Source organism: Bacillus rossius, chromosome 15 (assembly GCF_032445375.1).
Source record: "Bacillus rossius redtenbacheri isolate Brsri chromosome 15, Brsri_v3, whole genome shotgun sequence".
In the NCBI taxonomy this organism is placed as follows: domain Eukaryota; kingdom Metazoa; phylum Arthropoda; class Insecta; order Phasmatodea; family Bacillidae; genus Bacillus; species Bacillus rossius.
This window is the reverse complement of record NC_086342.1, coordinates 20,634,138-20,654,767: the sequence shown is the minus strand read 5'-3', so window position 1 is coordinate 20,654,767 and position 20,630 is coordinate 20,634,138. Positions and strand designations below refer to the sequence as shown.

The following is a 20,630-nucleotide window of genomic DNA, read 5'->3' as shown; positions in this document are numbered from 1 at the left end:
ACTGACGAACACCGCAGTTCAGCCGGTCATGTACGACGAGGAAGACGAAATTCTTCTCGTTAGCAGTGCTGTGGTTGTAATAGCTGCTTACCATTGTATGCAACGAAAACATAAGCGTCGATCTCGACGATGGTGGTGCTCAAATCTTTTTAAAGATCGTGTATCTAACCAGATGTTAGGAGTCCTGAAAGCTCAGGAAATAAGTGGCCAATACAAAAATTTCACACGAATGAGCCCGACTACTTTTGAAGATTTATTGATTAAAATTGGACCAAAAATCTGTAAGAAGGAAACACACTTGCGAGAACCGATCACTATTCAAGATCGGTAAGTAGCCTATGAATTGTTTACAATTTGTACTAATGCCTGACAGCAATTTCCCTGTCAGCATTATTAAAAGTGTTAATGTTCAATATGTTTAAGTACACAGGTTTTCAATTTTAATGTTCCAGGTTAGCCGTGACATTGCGGTTTCTAGCGACAGGAGACTCGTACTCAAGTCTGCAATATCTGTTCAGAATTTCAAAGCAGGCTATAGGAGGAATAGTAACAGAAGTCTGCTCAGCGTTAATTGAAGTGTTGAAAGAAAATATCAAGGTAAGTTGAACGTTAGAACAAATAAACGTTCTTATTGCTTAAGTTTTTATTTATAAAACGATATTTTCAAAAATACAGTACTCAAATGATGTAAGAAAGAAAAATTAAATAAATGAACTCATTAAATTCAAATTAAATCAGAGTAGTTCACATAAACAAATAAATAAATTAACACAAAAATTGTGATGCAATTTACACACAGTCATTAAAATCATCAGAACACTGAGATGAATGCGATAAAGGACTTTGCATTGACGCCAGCGGTGAAATGGTGTGACTTGAATTTGTTTGTATACTTGTAGCCGAGGCACTAGGTAGCATAGTAACTTGTGCATGTGGAGTCATTTGTCTCGGGGACCGACCAGCTGGAGAAGACTGCGACAGATTTGGCTCAAAGGGTTGTTGTTGTTGTTGTTGTTGTTGTTGAGCAGGAAGATAAACTGATGAAGTTGATGAGTGGGAAGCTGGCTGTTGCATATACATGCGAGTAGAATAGTTTTCAGGTGCATTGGAATGAAATAGTTGACCTTGACCATAGTTGTATGTAGGTATTTCAAACAAACCTCGATCTGCTTTCATCAAAATGTCATAAACAGCGTGCTGAACCCCCAATCTTGTAGCTGAAGAAAATGTCGCCATTTTGGAAGATAAATATGCGCAAAATGTTTTAATCTCGCTCTGTTCAGGAGACATGTTGAATTTTCCAGCAGTAGCTTGTAGAATGCTAACAGCATCCGCTAGCAGTGCAGTTCCATCACCCTGTTGCCTTCCTTTTGCTCGCTTAGGTGCACTTGGAGAAAGAAATTCTTGGTCTTCATTTTGCACATTCAGTTCTTGATGGACGTGGTTTCCTTCAATGATCACCGGCTCCTTAAACATAATAATTAATAAACATAAATATACTTGCGATAAAAGTATTTATTACATAATCCCTCTACATTAAAAATTCTTAGCTTTGTCAGTACAGAAAGTTTCAATATTTGAAAACAAAGGGCAATACTTGTGAGGGAATGTAAAATTTCATCGAAAACAAATGTGGATATTTTCATATTAAATACTTTCTCTTAACAGTGCACAAAAATACGATTTAAATAGTTCCCAAAAGAATCTGTTTTCCTAGGTAAATTTCAAATGAAAATGAAGTAACCTGATTTTCATGTGAGAGGTCATACAGAAATATTATGTCTGTGACCACTATTGTCTTATCATGTATGTATCTATCCTTTCAGCTCCCCAAAAATCCCGCGGAGTGGATGGAAGTTGTGAAGGTGTTTGAAGATCTTTGGAATCTGCCTCATTGTGTGGGAGCTATCGACGGCAAGCATGTCATTATACAGTCTCCAATGAACTCTGGCAGCGAGTTTTACAACTACAAATCACAATTTAGTATTGTATTGTTTGCTTTGGTAGATGGAAATTACAACTTTTTATTTGCTGATGTGGGATGCCAAGGAAGAATTTCGGATGGGGGAGTTTTTAACAACAGTAAACTGTATGACATGATGACGAAGAGAACTTTGGGGTTGCCATCTCCAACAGAACTTCCTGGACGACAGATGAAAGTGCCGTATTTTTTTGCAGCTGATAATGCTTTCGCCCTTGGAGAAAATATATTGAAACCTTACTCTGGAGATTTAGAGAAGGGTTCTTGTAAAAGAATATTTAATTATCGGCTAAGCAGAGCCCGTAGAGTGGTAGAGAATGCCTTCGGAATAGCAAGTTCAGTATTCAGGGTTTTAAGAAAACCAATCCTCCTGGAACCTGAGAAAGTTCAATTAATCGTTACTGCGATTATACATCTGCACAATCATTTAAGACGGCATTCAACAAACCTATACACACCGCAAGAATTAATGGACTACGGGGAAGGTGGTGTCTTGACGGAAGGTTCCTGGAGAAAGGATGAAAATATGACATCCCTGGTTCCATTAAGAAGTATTCCTAGAAGATCCTCTGCCCATTTTCAAAAAATAAGGGATGAACTAGCAGACTACTGCGTTAAAGAAGGTGCGATATCGTGGCAGAAGTCATATGCTTGAAACTAACGTGTGTGCCTAATTCGAGAGGTTTACAATGGTGTTGGCAGACACATAAGTGTATTTGATGGTATTATATCCACTTTTTTACTATCTTCCATTTTAAGGCTAAATAATTTAAAACATAAGGCCAAGATACATCTCTCGCCATTTAATCATACTTATAAAAACTATCAACATGTACTGTTAAAATGTTGAGCTTACCGTGTTCATTGTTGGCCGTGGCTTATCTCTGCCTTCCAGAAATTTTAACGACTCGTAGGCGAACCATCGGCTGGTATACACTTCGGAAGTACCTGCAAAAACATGCGCCAGGATTACATAATTTTTTGTTAAAAATATGTCAATAATTATTTTATATTCAGGTGTGTCAATTAATTAAAAAGTATTAAAAATTAGGATATAATTTGTCATGTTATATAAACACATTGATTGTTCTATGTTCAGCAGTTTCATTCAATTAAAGGTAGTGTAAACTATTAAACATATACAATATGCAATACATTTAATGTACATTTAATGTACTGATAACAACAATTTCTATTATATATAAGAGCTACGTATTAACTACTAAATATGGTATTCAACGACGGTACAGCAAAATACTGTGAAACCTAAAATTAACATTAATTTACTTGCAATGAGAAGTATAATAAAATCTTACCTTTACCAGTCCCTATTGTGTTTTTTTCTTTTGACTTCTCCCTTCTGTACGACGACAGCAAACTAATCATTTTTTTCCTGCATTCATCTTCTAACTGCCCGACTGTAACAGCTATGTCTCTCCACGCATCCATTTTTTTAGCTTTTTTGTAGTAGTCTCTATTACTTGGGTCCCAAAGCACAGGATGTGTTCTATACACTTCAATCAAGCCCAACATATCTTCTTCGCTCCACTCCATGTTCGCTGCGTGTGCGCTGCGAGCTGCAAACACGTCCACACTGGCGCGCCGAATCCCTTTGTGTTCGTCGAAAAAACCGACAGCTGGCGGTTCGCGGCGCGCGGTTCGTGGCGTGCGCGGCGCACGCTCGGCGCGTGTTCGAGGGCCCGTACACACCTGGCGAATCCTGTTCGTGGCGTGTTGCATTGCAGCCGCGGCGCGCAAGTGTGTACGCGGCTTTAGGTTTCTCCGTTCGGGAACATCGCAAAAAAAAAAAATGATACTTGTAAACAAGCAACCGTTATCGCCGCACGAGTGCACAGGATGAAAATTAAAAAATTCGATATCTCCAAAAGTATTTGGAATTTCTTATCTCAGCCGGGATTAATGAAAAGAGGAAGTTTAAGAGCACAGAATAAAGGTATTTTCGGATTTTTAAATTTTTTTTTAAAAAAAATCGCCAAAAAATGAAGATTAAAAAATTCGATATCTCCTAAAGTAATTGGAATTTTTTATCTCCGCAGGCGGTTCTGAAGAGAGGACGTAAGATAGCATATAATGAAAGTTATTTCATATTTGTACGATTTTTTTTTGGCGCTAATCCGTACAATACATATTTACCATAAGCTGAACAAGAAATTCATCAGCTTCCTCCATTGCGCTGTATTCACTAGAAGAATGCCAGCCCAAAACGGTAAATATTTACTTGGGCGGTATTTCCGAAAAAAAATGTTAAATCCGAAAATACCTTTATTTAATGCTCTTCAACTTCCTCTTTTCATTAAAATCGGCGGAGATTATAAATTCCAAATACTTTAGGAGATATAGAGTATTTAAATTTCTTCATATGTAGTTGAGCGGTATTTGCGAAAAAAAATGTTAAAAATCCGAAAATACCTTTATTATATGCTCTTCAAATTCCTCTTTTCATTAAAAGCGGCGGAGATTAGAAATTCCAAATACTTTAGGACATATCGAATTTCTAAATTTCAGCACAAAACCAGCCCATTCCTGTGGCGTGCGTGCACAATTGTTTCTTGTTTACGTACGAGTATCTATTTTTTATTGGATAATGATGTCACGTGATTGTTCGTGATAGGCCAGAATTCAAATGAACTAATACGTGATTATTTAGTTCAATTATTGTTTAAAACGGTGTTTAATTACCGCCTCCAACTTAAGTGAGTTTTTAACGTTTCTAATTTTAAAGTCTTATTTGTTATTTTGATATTGTTGCGCAAGTAATAAGTAACAAAAAAATTTACGTGAGTTGTTACTGTACATCCTTTGTTACGGGTTTGTTAGGTAAGGTCAGTTACATTATAAATAATTTAAAACTAAAGAATTAAAATTAATTCACATTATTATTAATATCACCTTAGTTTGAAAGTATTTATAATGTAACTGACCTGACCTAATCGACCATTTTACTGTTCACCGTCTGTCCGGGTTTGTTTGGTCAGGTCAGTTACATTATAAATATTTTAAAACTAAACAGCCATTAAAATTAATTCACAAAATAATTTTTAATGTCGGCTTAGTTTGAAAGTATTAATAATGTAACTGACCTGACCTAATCAACCATTTTATTAATTACGCATTCACGATTCACGTATTCACGAACACACGGCAAAATAACAAAAATGGCGCCGCTCGAATGGTTCCACAGGTCTTGTATTGCAAAATTAAAAAATTCAATATCTCCTAAAGTATTTGGAATTTATCTCCGCCGCTTTTAATGAAAAGAGGAAGTTGAAGAGCATATGATAAAGGTATTTTCGGATTTTTAACATTTATTTTCGCAAATACCGCTCAACTACATATGATGAAATTTAAAAATTCGATATCTCCTAAAGTATTTGGAATTTCTTACCTCCGCCACTTTTAATGAAAAGAGGAAGTTGAAGAGCATAAAATAAAGGTATTTTCGGATTTTTAATATATTTTTTTTCGGAAATACCGCCCAAGTAAATATTTACCCCCAAAACATAAATAAAGAAACACAAGCGTAACGATTACAATCGCAGAGCCTTCTATATGCATTACACGACAGTTTCAGTTTCCACATACTAAAGCAACCAGTATAGAAGGCCGAAACGCAAGGAGAAAATGCAAGAAGTAGAAAGTTGAACAACTTCTGCATTGTGTTATTGCGTGTCTTGCGTTTTTTATAAACGAGCTGGTAGAAGAGTTAAGGTTGGACTTTTACCGTAGTTGCGTTTCTTGCGTTTCTGCGTTCTTGCGTTTTCTATAAACCCGGCCTTACTTTCAATCTTATTTTATATATTTTTTTGATTATCCATTTGCAAATACTACAGCCTTTGTAGGTAAATATGTAGAGTAACGGTATATGAGAAAAAAAATGCTAAAAATCCGAAAATACTTTTATTATATGCTCTTTCACTTCCTCTTTTCAAAACAACCGCCGGAGATAAGAAATTCCAAATACTTTAGGAGATATCGAATTTTTAAATTTTCATCACAATACTTGTGCAACCATTTGACCCTCGACATTTTTGTTATTTTGCCGTGTGTTCGTGAATGCGTAATTAATAAAATGGTCGATTAGGTCAGGTCAGTTACATTATTAATACTCTTAAACTAAGCCGACATTAAAAATAATGTTAATTTTAATGGCTGTTTAGTTTTAAAATATTTATAATGTAACTTACCTGACCAAACAAACCGGTGACAAAGGATGAACAGTAGGAACTAATATGGTCGATTAGGTCAGGTCAGTTAGATTAAAAATACTTTCAAACTAAGTGGACATTAAAAATAATGTGAATTCATTTCAATGGTTGTTTATTTTAAAGTATTTATAATGTAACTGACCTGACCTAACAAACCGGGACAAAAGATTAACAGTAGGAACTCAAGTAATTTTTTTTTTACTTATTACTTGCGCAACAAATCCAATTAACAAAAATAAAACATTAAAATTTGAAATGTTAAAAATTCAACTAAGTTAGAGGCGGGTACAATTCCTTTGCCATTAGTAGAAAATGATGTAGTCGTTCACCTGCGTTGCGAAAAAAAAAAAATCATACTCGTAAACAAGAAACAATGGTGGCCGCATGAATGCACAGGTATTGTGATGAAAATTTAATAATTCAATATCTCCTAAAGTATTTGGAATTTCTTATCTCCGCCGATTGTTTTGAAAAGAGGAAGTGAAAGAGCATATAATAAAATTATTTTCGGATTTTTAACATTGTTTTCCGCATATACCGCTACTCTACATATTTACCCCTTTGTAATAGGCAGTGTTAAGAAAAAAAAGCTGTAACCCTCATATAATACATTAAATAAATAACACTGTGCCTGATTTACATTGACAACAGAAGTCCTAGTGTGTGTTTGTATTGTATAGTAAGTATAGTAGGCATATTTATTGGTAAGAAATAGAATCCAACTGTTACGACCACGACTACATATCAAATTAACTGTGATTAGGAGACAGAAAACTAAAGCTGTATGCAAGTTACTTTGATGTTTTGGTGTATATTTCAGTTTTTCAATATTTCACTTTGATTTTAGTATGCTTTTGGATACTACACTGATTCATGTTCCTAGAAATGTCTTGTTTTATAGCCTAATGGTACCTACCCTAATTAAAGGCTCACATGAATAAATAATAAATTAATAAAATCACATGATTTGCAAAATTCTGTTAAAGATTAATTTTTTTTCCACATTTAGTAATTTTCTAGGTAATTCTGAAGGAGAGTGAAAAAAAAAAATATAACGAAAAAACTTCCCCTCCCCCCGGGCCACTTCTCTCAGTTAGGATCATCTTTATTTAAAACACTTTAAAATGTGGATGTTTGGTAAGGTTATGTTAGCTACATTGCAAATCATGTTATATTGTGAGAATAGTATGGTTAGCTACTTTAAAAATGTGTATTTGGTTAGGTTATTTATGTTTAAAATACTTAGAAATAGTGTGAATGGTTTGCTAGGTTAAGCTTTTTACATTTAAAATACTGTAATATAGTTTGACAAATTGGTTAGGAATTATCAAATTTAAATTACCCAACCAACCATCCTTACTATTTTACTGTATTTTTAATGTTGCTATCTTATCTGACCATTCTCTTTATTTTGTGCAATCTCTAAATGTTATAAAACAAAGTCGCTATCGGCATCTGTCCGTTGGTTTTCTTATTTATTCTAAATCGCACAATGGATTTTGATGGGCTCTCACTATTTTGGTAATTTCTTTGGAAGATTCTTGTGTATAAATACATTCATATTATATTTAAAGGTAGATTACGCTACCGTACATTAGTAGATCACACCCACGCGAAGCAGGACGGATTGCTTATTTTTAATATATAGAACAAAACCAATTTTTAAAACGGTTGACTAATGTTCACTAATTATCACAACAATCTCGTAAAGAATGGAATGATTCAAAACCATGCCAGGAAATGTAAAAAAAAAAAAAAAAAAAAAAAAAAAGTTTGGATTTTTTTTTTCTTCCAAAAAAGGCTCTGGTTCAGAAAGCCAAAGGTCCAGTCATGCATTGATTTAGCACAATAGGGTTTCCTGGTAAATGAAGTCACAAAAAAGTAATGAAATTGGTCACAAAAGTCCCAAAATGTTCCTTAAATATAAATGGTACTGGAAGTCATAAAACTTAAATTTTCAACAGCCTTTGTTAATTTACATTTTGACTTTTGATGCCACATCTCAGTTTAAAGTCGCACATGAAGTATTAGTAGAAGTAGACTGTGGACCTAAATGATGCGGAAACTATCCCTGGAATATTTTTAGGTTTCTAACATAAAAATTGGCATGTTCCTGCCAATAGTAGATCTATTTTGTACCATGTTTATTTTGATTATTATATATTAAAAAAATTACCCTTATATATTTAAAGTTGCAAGAAAAATAATATTAAAAGGTGCTGAAAGTCTTCTGGATTAGGTTCACTGGATATTTGTAAAGCACCATTCGTGTGCCCCCAAAGAGAAAACAGCAGAGAACATAGGTTAAGTATATACCTGTCCACATACTGTGAATCAAGAAGTCAATTCAGTTAGCAATTTTTACCACACATTCATTGAGCACAACCAAACATAGATGAATTAAAAACAAAATAGTAGCGGTGTAATAAATGGAACGCACATTTTTTTAATCATTTGCTTTTTCCCATTGAAACTATGCAGCTTGTGAAAGGACTCTTAGCTGCTAGATTAGCAAGTTTGCTGATTAATTGAACATTAGTATAGTTTTGATGTGGATGCCAAACATTAATTTTTAAACTTCTAGAAAACTGGAAACACGCTACTGAAATGTAAATCGACAGTAATGGTGATCTCTCAGAGAACTAAAAACTAAAGCAGCACAGTAATGCCCCAAAGGTCAACAGCCGGAGTCTGGCTCAAACACTCTGAATGCATACAGCTGGTTTGGTGCTGGATCATAGAATGTGCTGAACCATAGAATGCTCAATTCATTTTGTTTTATTTTGTTAAAGTGGAACTTCTTTGGGCACGAGAGTAAAATTTCAAGGGTGAGTTTTAATGCAACCTTTTCGTGAAACATTTCTTGCAAAGGTTTCAGACACGAAAATAGGTAGAGAATAGGTACTTGGCCAAAAAGATATAAAAGCTATATGTTGCTGAGCTCATTTTCGTTCTCTGTGCAATGATTCGTCCCCCGCCCAAAATAAAATGAACCGAGAGAGATAGATGAATGAAAGAATAATACAGAGAAAATAGATATAGGTATCCTATAGCCTACAGTTAGCTGTGAGTACCTTGAATTTTATATTTGCTACCAGCACACTCACATTTCTCCTTGTTCAACCAGCAGCATAGAGAGCGCTTTTGAGACAGTCCCTGCATTATACCGCTTAGATAATGCTACCTGTTATGAATTTCATATTTCGTTCAGAGATTTGGCATGTTCCAAATGGCAGAATTGTTTGAAGAAACAGTAACACGCATAGTTTTTCTTTATGGTGTATTTCAAGAGTGAGTAATATTTATTGTTAATTAATCATTATTGATTTATCAATAATTATTGATATTTTTTAAGCAGTTATTTTCAAGGGAGTAATAATTTTATTTTATTAATTCGTGCTTATTTAAAAAAATTGTCTTCTTTCTCTCGTTCTCTATTCTGTTTTACCCCTTACGATATACTTATGAGTCGAGGTTGAATTTCCCAAAGAAGTTTCACTTCTTTCACGTGTACTGAGTTACACGCTCTTACACCTGGTGTGGCGAAGGAGGCGACAATGCCAGGTAGGGCAGAAGAAAGGGTCTGCAATGAAAAGCAGCCGTGTGTCGGCAGGTGTCGGGACGGAGCAACATCCACGACAATGAGCGACCAGAGCCCCTCGGCAGAGCCACCGGGGGAAGTGGAGGACGACGAAAACGAGGTTCGTATCCAGCTTTTCATAATTGTTTACTATATCATGTCTTATCCTCAGTTTGCTGTCTGCATTTTAAATGGGCACTAACCATCTCTTTCCAATAAATTATTTCTTTAGCTAGCACTGTCCTAGTTACAGTGTACTCTGTTGCCAGACATACACCATAGAGCACAGAAATGTTTGAGACACAACTTTATAATGTAATGAAACATTTTTTTAAATGAACCTGAGACATTGTAATTTTTGAAGAAAAATTTGGAATGAGAATTTCGGAAGTACTTTTTATTGTATTTTTCAAAAGCATCATTTGAGCTATTTTGGTTTTAGACAAATTTGTCAAATTTTTTTTAATGTTATGTAATATTATAGCAAAGTATTTATTAAAATTAATGCCTTGTTATTCACAGTGGCTGACTGCTACAAAATCTTTTTCCTGTAAATTAATAATTGGTGTATAGCATAGAATTTGTTTTCTTTTTCTTTCAGAATGACTAAAACTGTAGTATAGTGTCAATAGACAATATTTTTGGTACATACTGGAAAAATCAACAAATAGTAAAACTAAAAAAATTAAAACTTATTTTAACTAACACTAGTATACAGAATAAAAATGAAATATAAACAAGCCGGATAGTAGCAGTCTGGCAACAGTGAGCACCATTTACTCTGCACTGCAAACTAAGAGTGCGAAACACTATTTGTAATTGCTGTACCCATTGTTAGTGGTTTGGATTTTAAAATTTTACTTTACACATGTTTTGGATTTATCCTGGGATCTACTCTGGTCCTTAAAAATTCTTAATTTCTAATTGTCTATTGCAGGAGTTGAAAGTATTATTTTTATTTGTTTCATGTTTTAACATACCTACTAGGGGAGGTAGGGGAGAGTTGATACACAGGGAGAGTTGATACAATAAAAAAATTTCAAGTAATTATCAATGTTGGTACCAATGATAAGTTGTGAATTATATGTTAGGTTCTAATAAAAAAACACACAGGTAAATCAAGATGGCAGCTTGAATAGTACACGAAGAAAGAAGCTCACAGTGTTTCTTCCAATGTAAGTTTTTTTTCAAGCCTACTGAATTCTTTTCTATAAAAGTTTTATATAATTAAAGCCTGTCATAAAACTTTTAAATTCAAAGAATATATACACTCAGTGAACCATAATTGCTTTTATTAGTTTGATTCTAACCTGTATGAGTGCAAGAGATTATGTTTCTTGTATAAGGCACAACAGGGGAGAGTTGATACACCCGAATCAGGGAGACTTGATACAGTGAATCATTTCTCCTAAAAAACATAAGACTATTTTTTATTTTGTTTTGATAGCCTGTTTGAAGAATCTGTTTGCAGAATTTCTTGATATTATTTTATTTAACTGCTGTAAGCCTTTAAACTATGGTTTAGAAATGAAGTTAAAAAATATTGCCATATTCCGTCACATTTATTAGGGCTCTGTTTGGATTGTACCTACATTTGGTGTTAAGACTATTTTAACCTTAATATGTTTGTTCTTTTTTAGATGCCATTTTTCTACAAAAGAAAAAAGGAGAACTCCAGGACAATCTATGATCTAGGAGAAGTGATTGGACAAGCATTCCCAAAATCATTTACTCCTGCAAACATCCTAGCCGGTTTCAAAAAGGCTGGAATTTGGCCCTTCAACAGAGATTGTTTTACTGATAATGATTTTATGCCATCATTGGTTACAGACTGCCTGCTAAAAAATGCTGCAGAACCTCAAGATGCTATTATGAGTCACGAAGAGGCATCATCCAGTTCCAACACAAATAACGGTTGCAACAACATGGTGTCACCTTCAGATGTTAGACCCTTACCTAAAGCTAAAGCTAAGGACAATGTCCATAACACCACTAGGAAACCAAGAAAAAGAGCCAAGTCAACAGACACGTCAGTGAAAAATCAATTAGAAGAGGAATATGCTGAAAAACAAAAGTCCACAAAAAAGGCTCTATTTCCTAAAAATAAAACAAATAAAAACAAAAAAAACGTTATCCTCAACAGTGTGCAACTATTAGTTCTTCTGACAGTGAAGAATACGAGACAGAATCTAAGAATGAAAACATCAGCAGCTCTGAATCGAGTGAAAGTGAAGCAAAGCGTATGCCTAAAAAGGGATAAACATAGCACACATAAAACGTTATAAAATGCTTTTAAAATTATGGAATTCTATTTTGAGGAAAATAATCATGTTCGGTTCTTGTGTCATTCACAACTAAGAAAACAATTGTTTATTTTGTGGGATTAATTGAAAATCTCTTTGATGACAGTGTGTGTAAAATAAAATTTGACAGGTATGTTTCCAATTCAAAGTTTAAGTGGCCAGAAAAAGAAGTCATTACTGTGATAGATGAAAACCAAATAGTGAAAGTTCTTAGTGAACCCACATTTACTCTACGAAATGACAGGATTGAAGGATTCAGTTTCAGAGAAGGTTTTCATGGTTATAACATGAGGTAATACTGTTAAAGAAGTTTTTTTTATGAGACTATATCGTTTTTTTCGTGTTCAAAAGTATAGGTAATTTTCATGATCTGTAGAAAAAAATGTAATATAGGCCTATTTTAAGAAAAATGTTAAATGTGTAGTAGTAAAGTGTTGTGAAACTGTTGATTCTGTTTTGTTTAGTTTAGTTAAATGTATTTATGGGTATTATTTCAAACTATTTATTTTCCTACCATTTAATTTGGTAAATCTTCATTTATTAAAACATTTATTTTTATTTAACATACTTTGTTTATGCTTCTGTGCAAAACCAAATCTTTGAAACCATTATAAATAAACATACTTAACAAGTGTATCAGCTCTCCCTAACATACGTATCATCTCTCCCTAGCATGGGGAGATTTGATACACTATGCAACACTGTGTAATATTATAATTTACAGGCACTCACGCAAACATAATTACTTTATTATTTTTTATTATGTGCTAATAACACCATGGATTAGGCAGACATGAAGATATGAAATATTTGGCTTTTATTGAGCACATAAAAAATATATATATAAAAAGTGTCTCAACTCTCCCCTACCTCCCCTACTATTGGCTGAAAAGCCATAGGTGGTAAGCATCACACAAAAAATACAAAAAAAAAAAAACTAATGCAACACTTACGTAGATATAATAGGTACAGTTTTAAAATAGACAGTTATAGAGACAGAAATAACAATTATTAAACACTACACACAACTACTGTTGCCTAAAAATTTCCCAGCATTTTTGGATGAATAACAGAAATTCTATAAAATTATGCTGGACTATTAAAAATTGTTGAACTCTTCAAATGCAGGGTCATTAGACAGACCACTAACATGATATTTATGCTATTTAAATGCTGCTAGTACCATTGTTATACTTATACCCAGTGGCACTCACAAAAGGAAAGGGGGGGAGGTGAGGGGATATATCCCTCCCCCCTCTGAATGTATAAAAAAAATTTGCAAAATATCAGTGAAGACATTATGTTACAGTGTGAGTTGAGCTATGTAACCTACGGCTAACTACTGTAGGTCCAAATGTTAGTTGCAGTAGTAATGTAAGTTTTTTGAATAGGCCTACATGAATTTAAACTTGAAATTTTCTTTTAATTTTTTTTTTTCAAATCTATCTCGCCCCCTTCCCTGAAAAAAAATTCCTGTATCCACCACTGTGAGGCCTACCACAAACACAAATATAATGCGTTATTTTGACTCATGTTTGCAGAAAGACGGAAGATAGAATTTCGAATATACATACATGCTGTCTAGTGGTTAGCTTTAAGAAAAGTGAATAAAACTCAAATAGTTGAACAACAAAAAAATCCGGTTGAACCACTTGGACAATAAACAAAATGACAAGTGTAGTTTGAGAACAGTAGGAAAACTAAGGAGATTGAGGGAGAAGAAGTGATGGGTAGGAATTGTGGTCAATGCTCTCTCCCAGCGCTATTATATCTGGCATTTTCATCCATAATGCCCTGTGACACACTAGTAGCAAAGCATTTTATTACCTTAACTGTGTAATCTATGCAGGAACTGTACATTGGATCAAACTAAACAGCAAATATTTGGCGTACTTATTATTACGTTCTTGCTATCGTAGTTAAAAATTATTTAATGTGAACATTAAATAAAAATAATGTCTAAAAATTTTATACGGATTATCCGGAGATCTGGATAAACGAGAGCCGGATAAAGGAGGTTTTAATGTGTATAAAAATGACTGTATATGAAAATGTTTCAAAAAATTTTATGGTAAATGGTTTACCAGTTACTTATTTCTAGACATTTTGAAACAGAGTTTTTTTTTTCAAGACTGTTTTCTTTAGTTTTAATTCACTTGTTGAGCTGAGAAATATTGTTACAGGCGCCGGGAGACTCCGATGTTGGGAAGACGGCAGGCCAGCCTGAAGAACCAGAAGAAGATGACCAGTGTTTTAAAGGTGAGCAATTTACGAGCGGCTCCTTTTGACTCTGCGCCTGTTTCTGTTCCTTAACTGTAAGTTGCTTGTTGTATTTCTCTTCTTGTGGTCTGCCAGATATCAACTTCTGTAACCTGATGTGCAGGAAACTGTTACAGGTAAAGAGAGGTCAGTCTGCTGTTAAATTACAATGCTGTTGTTTACGTGATTGTAGTAGATAGATTTCGTTACCATTTGGTGAATCCTCTCCAGTTTAGCAAACCTTGAAGTGTCAGGTTAGCTCTCAGAAGAAATGGCAGAATTCAAGCATTGGGGAAAAGTTAGCCAATTTAGAATTTTTGGGAGAAAAAAAAGGAGGAGTTAGATATATGTTAAATCGGATGAAATAAATTAATTCAACAAAATTTTCAGCATCAAAAAATTTAGAAAATGTAAGGTTTTACTTTCAATTAATTAAAATAACTAAGTTTATGACAGTGATACATTTTGTGGCATTTGTAGAGCTTGTTCAATTTAACATTATCCAGACTCTTGGAGCATTTGATTTGGTGTACGAATGGAAAATGGTCTGCTTTAGCAGATGTGTGCATTCCACTGCATACTGTGTGAATAGTAATTTTTGCTTCAATCCTTTTCTGGGCTCATGATTGTTATTTTGATCAGCGTGCAGTCATTTGAAGGAAGTAGGTGGTTGTGCAGGCCAGAAGCGCAAGCACATGCCGGACGAGACGGACGACGACGGCACGATCTGCCCCGTCTGCCTGACGGAGTGGACGAACGCAGGGGAGCACCGGCTGGTCAGCCTCAAGTGCGGGCACCTGTTCGGCCTGAGCTGCATAGAGCGCTGGCTGACCACGGGCTGCGGGGCACAGCAGCGACGCTGCCCCCAGTGCAACAAGAAGGCGAGCCGTGCGGACGTGCGTTCCCTGTTCGCGCGGCGCGTGATAGTGCTGGACACGGCGGAGCAGGAGCGGCTGAGGGCCGCGCTGGAGGCGGAGCAGCGCGAGAAGAACCAGCTCAAAGTAGAGCTGGCACACGTCCAGCTCAACAACAAGTTCCTGCAGCAGAAGCTGGCCGAGACACGGCAGCGTGCGGACGACGGCTGCACGCCCGTCAGCACGCCCTGTGGCACGCCCGGTCCCCTGCAGCTGGTGGCTCGCTCCACCATCGCCATCACCCGCGACGGTGGCTGCAGAGTGCTCGCGTTCAGTCCCGCCCTCAACCTCCTGGTGGTGTCGCAACCGTCCACCAACCCTGTGTTTGCTGGGTTCGGGGTGCGCAAGGTGGACACGCTCGACTTCCGTCCCACGCAGTTCGCGCATCTGCACCAGCAGCAAATCCGCGACCTGGCCTTCCACGGTGACAAGGTGGGCTTGCTGCTCAGCGTGGGCACGGACAAGCGCGCTCGCTTGTTCGACGTCAGGAGCAACGCTACGGTGGAGACTTTCAACACGGACTCCCCGCTGTGGAGCTGCTGCTGGGACGCGGACAACCCCTTCGTGTTCCTGGTGGGTGGGCAGAACGGCCAGCTGCTGAGGTTCGACACGCGCCGCTCGGGCGGGGCGGGGGAGGCCATGGACCCGGAGGTGCAGGACCGCTCCCCGCTGGTGTCGCTGGCGAGCGTGTCGTCCGGCAGTGTCCTGGCGTGCCACCTGAGCTCCGTGCAGCTCCTCAGGAGGCGGGAGGGGCGGGTGGTCGCGGAGCCCGTGCCCCTGCACGGGCCGTTCTTCTCTCTGCGCTACGACCCGGCCACCCAGCACTCGCTCGTGTCGTCCCGCCCCAGCGACCGCTTCCCGCAGACGCGGCACGCCCTCTGCCAAGTGGCCCCCGTCTCCGTGGTGCGCGAGTTCTCCGGGGGCACGTCCCAGAAGCTGCTGTCCCGGCCCATCATCATGTCTGTGGGTGCGAACGTGATGGTGGCCGCGCACGAGGAGAGCTCCGGCTGCCTCGCCGTCTGGGACGTCTCCTCCGGGTCCAAGGTCGCGAGCAGGCTGCGGGATGCCGTCATGGACATGTGCTCCTTCCAGGTCAATGGCTGCGTGTTCCTCACCGCGCTCACGGAGAAAGCTCTGCACGTGTACGAGCTCAAGAACTAATTATCGTAGCCGTGAACCATCAACTTGATTTTTTAAGGTATTTTCCACTCGGCATGTTGACACGCGTGGCTGTGCATTTGTGCACACTGTGAAATAGTTTTTGTATGTTAGTTTTTTCATGCCAAATGATTTACGCATCATCTGTTTTTTTCTTAAAGAATTTTTCAGTATGTTAGCTTAGACACAATATATAATAAATTTATGCATTTTAAATTTCCCAACCATCATGCAAGGGCGTCGCCAGCTGATGGTCAGTCGTTGGCCGGGGGGTGGGGGGGCAAGTTGTGGAAAAAGTATGTATTTCTTTGCATTTGGCTATATTTTTTTGAATCTCTAGGGCTCTAAAGGGGGGGGGGGGGTCTTATCCCCCCTGGCGACACCCTTGCCATCATGTAAAGCATGAGGCAAGATGTCAAGTCATTGCTTTCAAGCTAAGTGTTTCCATTTCTGTAAAAATCTTGCGAAAATATGAGTGAGTTGATACTGTGTTGCCACCATTGCTTCCAAAACAAATTTGAACTGATTAATTTGTTTTGAATGGTCCGTCACGAGTTAAACTCTTAAATGCTAGTCACAATATTGTCCAATTGTAAACAGTACAAATAGGGCTTTACTTAGTATGGTTATGCATAGATGCTTATGGCAACAGAGCCTCCATTATGAAAGTGACATTTGAGTCACTTGGTTAACAATTTGGTACTCATAACATTGAGTCGTACCAAGGGTGGGGATTGAGCCCTTCTATCATCCTCACCACAAGGGTACGATGTGTCAGCTATCACTGCCATAGAGGATCCACCTTTCCTAGTACAGGAAAGACTAGAATGTTAGAGCTCCAGTGCAAGACGACCTCAAAAACACAGTGAAACCCTGTTAAAGATGTTTTTCAAGATATTTAGAAATATTAACAGGGAAAAATTAAAAAAATGGAGAAAGTAAATTGATTGTATTAGTAGCTCAGTGCTAAATTTATTAAATTTACTTTGCAGAATTTATTAATAAATTGAAGTTTCTTTAGAGGTTTTTACTATTTTATTTCAATTTAGTGAATTTTTTTCTGTGGAATTGAGGTATAGTATAAATTTTACAAGGTACTAGAGTAGTTGAAGCTTAATTGAATTTTATAAAATCTGTTATTTTAAACAATTTTTTTTTGTGCATTTAGCTAATAATATGTTGTGTTTTTTTTTCTATTTTTTTATGTATAAATTATATATTTTAGTTTAAGCTGTTCTGAAAACAATTTTAAAATTTTAGACTCATACTCCATGCTTATTCTAGCAATGAGTGCATAAGGTGTTATAGTTATCATTAAAATGTTTGTGTTAAAATATCCGTAGAGAAACAAGATCTTATGGTTTTATTTTTAGTCCAATTTAGATTTTAAAAGAAAATTTTAGTGTTTTTTTATTATTTTATATAAATTTTTTTTGTGATACTTACTTCTCCAGGATGGTGGTAAATTTACATGCTGTATTTTTACGATGAAATAATTTGTCATATGTTGGTCTAAAACAGATACAGCAAGAAAAAAACAATTGTGAAGATTTGTGGTTTAAAAATTATTCAATAAGAGATGCACTATAAAACAAAAATTTTCTGTTCCAAGCCCTTTTGGTACAATTTAATTTCAAATGTTAAAAGATGACTTTTTTATGATTTTGATTAAGATTTAATTAAATGCTTCTTAATTCCATGATATAACTTGCATTTTGTTGCTATTTGCTGTATTTACTTGCATTTCAGTGTTATTTCGGTTTTATCACAATTCACTGTAATAATCTTGTCCCTAGTAATCCAGCACCAGTCAAGCTGCAAACATTAAGATTTTTTTGACGTGACGTCTAATAAATCGATGAACGCCGGTTGCACGCACGAAAAAGTGTCCCACTACGGATGTGTCCTGTTTGCTCATTGTACGCATGCGTGGCATCTCTCTTCATGTTCATTGTACGCATGCGTGGCATCTCTCTTCCACTCGATTGGAACAACCATCGATTTGACTTTTCAATCATATTTTCATCGTTTGAATTATTAATATTATGTAATTTAACGATCGTCCACCGATTTACAGCACAATTGGTACGGTTATTTAATAGTAATGTTGAATATTCAAATACGTTTTAAACCAACAATGGTGTTTTACAGTTACACATAATAATTCAAATTACACCAAGGATCTTTTGCACAATGTTTTAAAAAATATTGTAACACATTATAAATAAGTTTGGTGTATTTGGGATGCGTATTTGTTATAAAATCGTGTTATAAAAACGAAATAATATTATTCCCCTACCATGAACAAAATTGTTATAAATATGTATATAACATCTGAAACTATTACTTTTCAAGTATGGCCTCTTGGCCTTGTGATTAGCATCGCTAACTTCCACACTAAATGTTATCGGTTGGAATCCCGGCAGCTGCAAAATTTTTATTTTGTACTTGTAAAAATAAATGCGGCGCACGCAACATTTCAAAAGTAATAAATATATTTGAATTAATGAATGCAAATAAAAGTAAATTTATTAATTAAATTGTACATTTCATTTCACTCCTGTGTATCCATACAAAATAGTGATAATTCAATAAAAATGATTCAATTTTATTCAAACCGTCAACACTGCCATTTGGCCTCGCAGACACATGCACTCTTGATCCCTCTTTGACTGGTTTAGTTTTACATTTTCCTCTCCTCTGCTCTCGCCCTCGCAACGCAGTAGACTTGCCGGTGCCGCGACAGATAGGGTCGCAGGCACAACTCACGTTCAAATATATATATATATATATATATATAAATAAATATAAATAAATAAATAAACCACTTTACTATATTTATATAAAGTGGTTTATGGATGTGTAGATGTATTTTACTATTCGCTGGTCAAACAAAATGCTTGTTGACACTTGTAAAGTATAATTATTCTGGCCAAATAGAGCAAATTGTGTAAGAAATGGCATCAGAAGTGTGGCAGTAATTCTGTTGACTGTGCAAACAAACTGAATTCAATGTAGGCAATAATTTTGATGGACAATTTAATATTTTAATTCTTTGAAAGTTCACCATCATTGTATTTATTTGCATTATTGCAACATTTTCTTTTTATTCCTATGTTTTTAAAGGAGGGTGTATGTAGATTTCTTGAAGTTATTACTTGATTACTATAGTAAATTTTAGTTTTATTAAGGTTGGTGTGTTTACTGTAACTTGGAAACTATACTAAACCTTTTAATTGACTTTGATAGCCTCTTTAAAGACTGAAACATTGTCCAATGCACGATGGTTTGTATGCCTGGGAGGGATGAACCTTGAAGTCTTGACAAGGGAAGGAGAGGTAGGCCGTATGACGTCATGCATCCGCCGCCTGTGCTGCCGCCAGCCTGTCTAGACGGATTCCCGCGCTCCCATTTAGCTACTGCTGTCGTATTTTTAAGCATAATGTCCGATTTTTTTTCTCTTCTTGTACGAACATTAGTAAGATTATTATAAACTCACACAAAATATGTGCTGCGTGTTAAATAATGGCTTTTTTTTAATAAGCTTTTATTGTGAGTTTCACAATTTTTCCCCCCAATTATTTATTTTTTGCCAAAATATCAGATTTTTTTTCTTTGACGGTTCCCGAGAACGTATGGTACTTTTTAAGAGAAAATGTTTAACCATAACATTAAAATTTTGATTACATGTGATTCTAAACAACACAATAGGCCCAACTGCTATTTTTTATGGCACAATCGTGAAATATATTGTGTAAGTACCATGAATAGCTTAAAAAAATCCAATTTTTTTAAAAAAAGAAATGTGTTGTTTTAAATGACGAAATCAGGTTCAAAATAAAACCATATAATCTTGGCTCTAGTTATAAGGGAGGACACTAGATGGTTTGTGAAGAATGTTAACGAGAGGGGAGGGAGAGGTGAGCTTATGCGTCATGAAGCCGCTGCAGCCAGCGTCGGGCGAGCTTTGTGTGCGCCCACTTGCGTTGCAGAACCTACAGTTGCCATATTTTTAAAGGAAATGTCCCATTATTTTTCTGTTATTCTTACATGAACATTATTGGAAGTATTAAAGCCAACACAAAAATACGCTGTGTGTTAAAATTAACACATTTTAATGATCTATAATTTTTTTTAAAATTTTTTCCCCCTGATTTTTACATTTTGGCCAAAATTTCCAATTTTTTGACGTTTCCCGAGAATGTATTC

General features: G+C 36.2%; 3 protein-coding genes across 10 annotated transcripts in view; 2 read left to right on the top strand and 1 right to left on the bottom strand.

Moving 5' to 3' along the window:
- LOC134539407 (E3 ubiquitin-protein ligase RFWD3-like) overlaps positions 1-20,630 on the top strand; it is a 30,866-nt gene that overhangs the window by 1,544 nt on the left and 8,692 nt on the right. The window contains exons 1-4 of one of the 8 annotated variants that reach the window (XM_063381421.1): positions 4,192-5,286; positions 9,821-9,908; positions 14,274-14,349; positions 15,016-19,377. In XM_063381421.1, coding sequence (XP_063237491.1) covers positions 9,849-9,908; positions 14,274-14,349; positions 15,016-16,424 — 1,545 coding nt within the window. In that variant the 5' untranslated portion in view covers positions 4,192-5,286; positions 9,821-9,848 and the 3' untranslated portion in view covers positions 16,425-19,377. The other 7 variants (XM_063381415.1, XM_063381422.1, XM_063381417.1 and 4 more) reach the window with 7 other exon arrangements.
- On the top strand, positions 29-3,435 carry LOC134539408 (uncharacterized). Its single transcript, XM_063381423.1, has 3 exons — positions 29-327; positions 453-597; positions 1,827-3,435. The coding sequence occupies exons 1-3, from the start codon at positions 29-31 to the stop codon at positions 2,634-2,636; spliced, it is 1,254 nt and encodes a 417-aa protein (XP_063237493.1). The 3' UTR covers positions 2,637-3,435.
- On the bottom strand, positions 317-5,439 carry LOC134539409 (uncharacterized). The gene is made up of 3 exons (XM_063381424.1): positions 3,298-5,439; positions 2,838-2,929; positions 317-1,467 (listed from the first exon to the last, which is right to left on the bottom strand). The coding sequence occupies exons 1-3, from the start codon at positions 3,719-3,721 to the stop codon at positions 790-792; spliced, it is 1,194 nt and encodes a 397-aa protein (XP_063237494.1). The 5' UTR covers positions 3,722-5,439; the 3' UTR covers positions 317-789.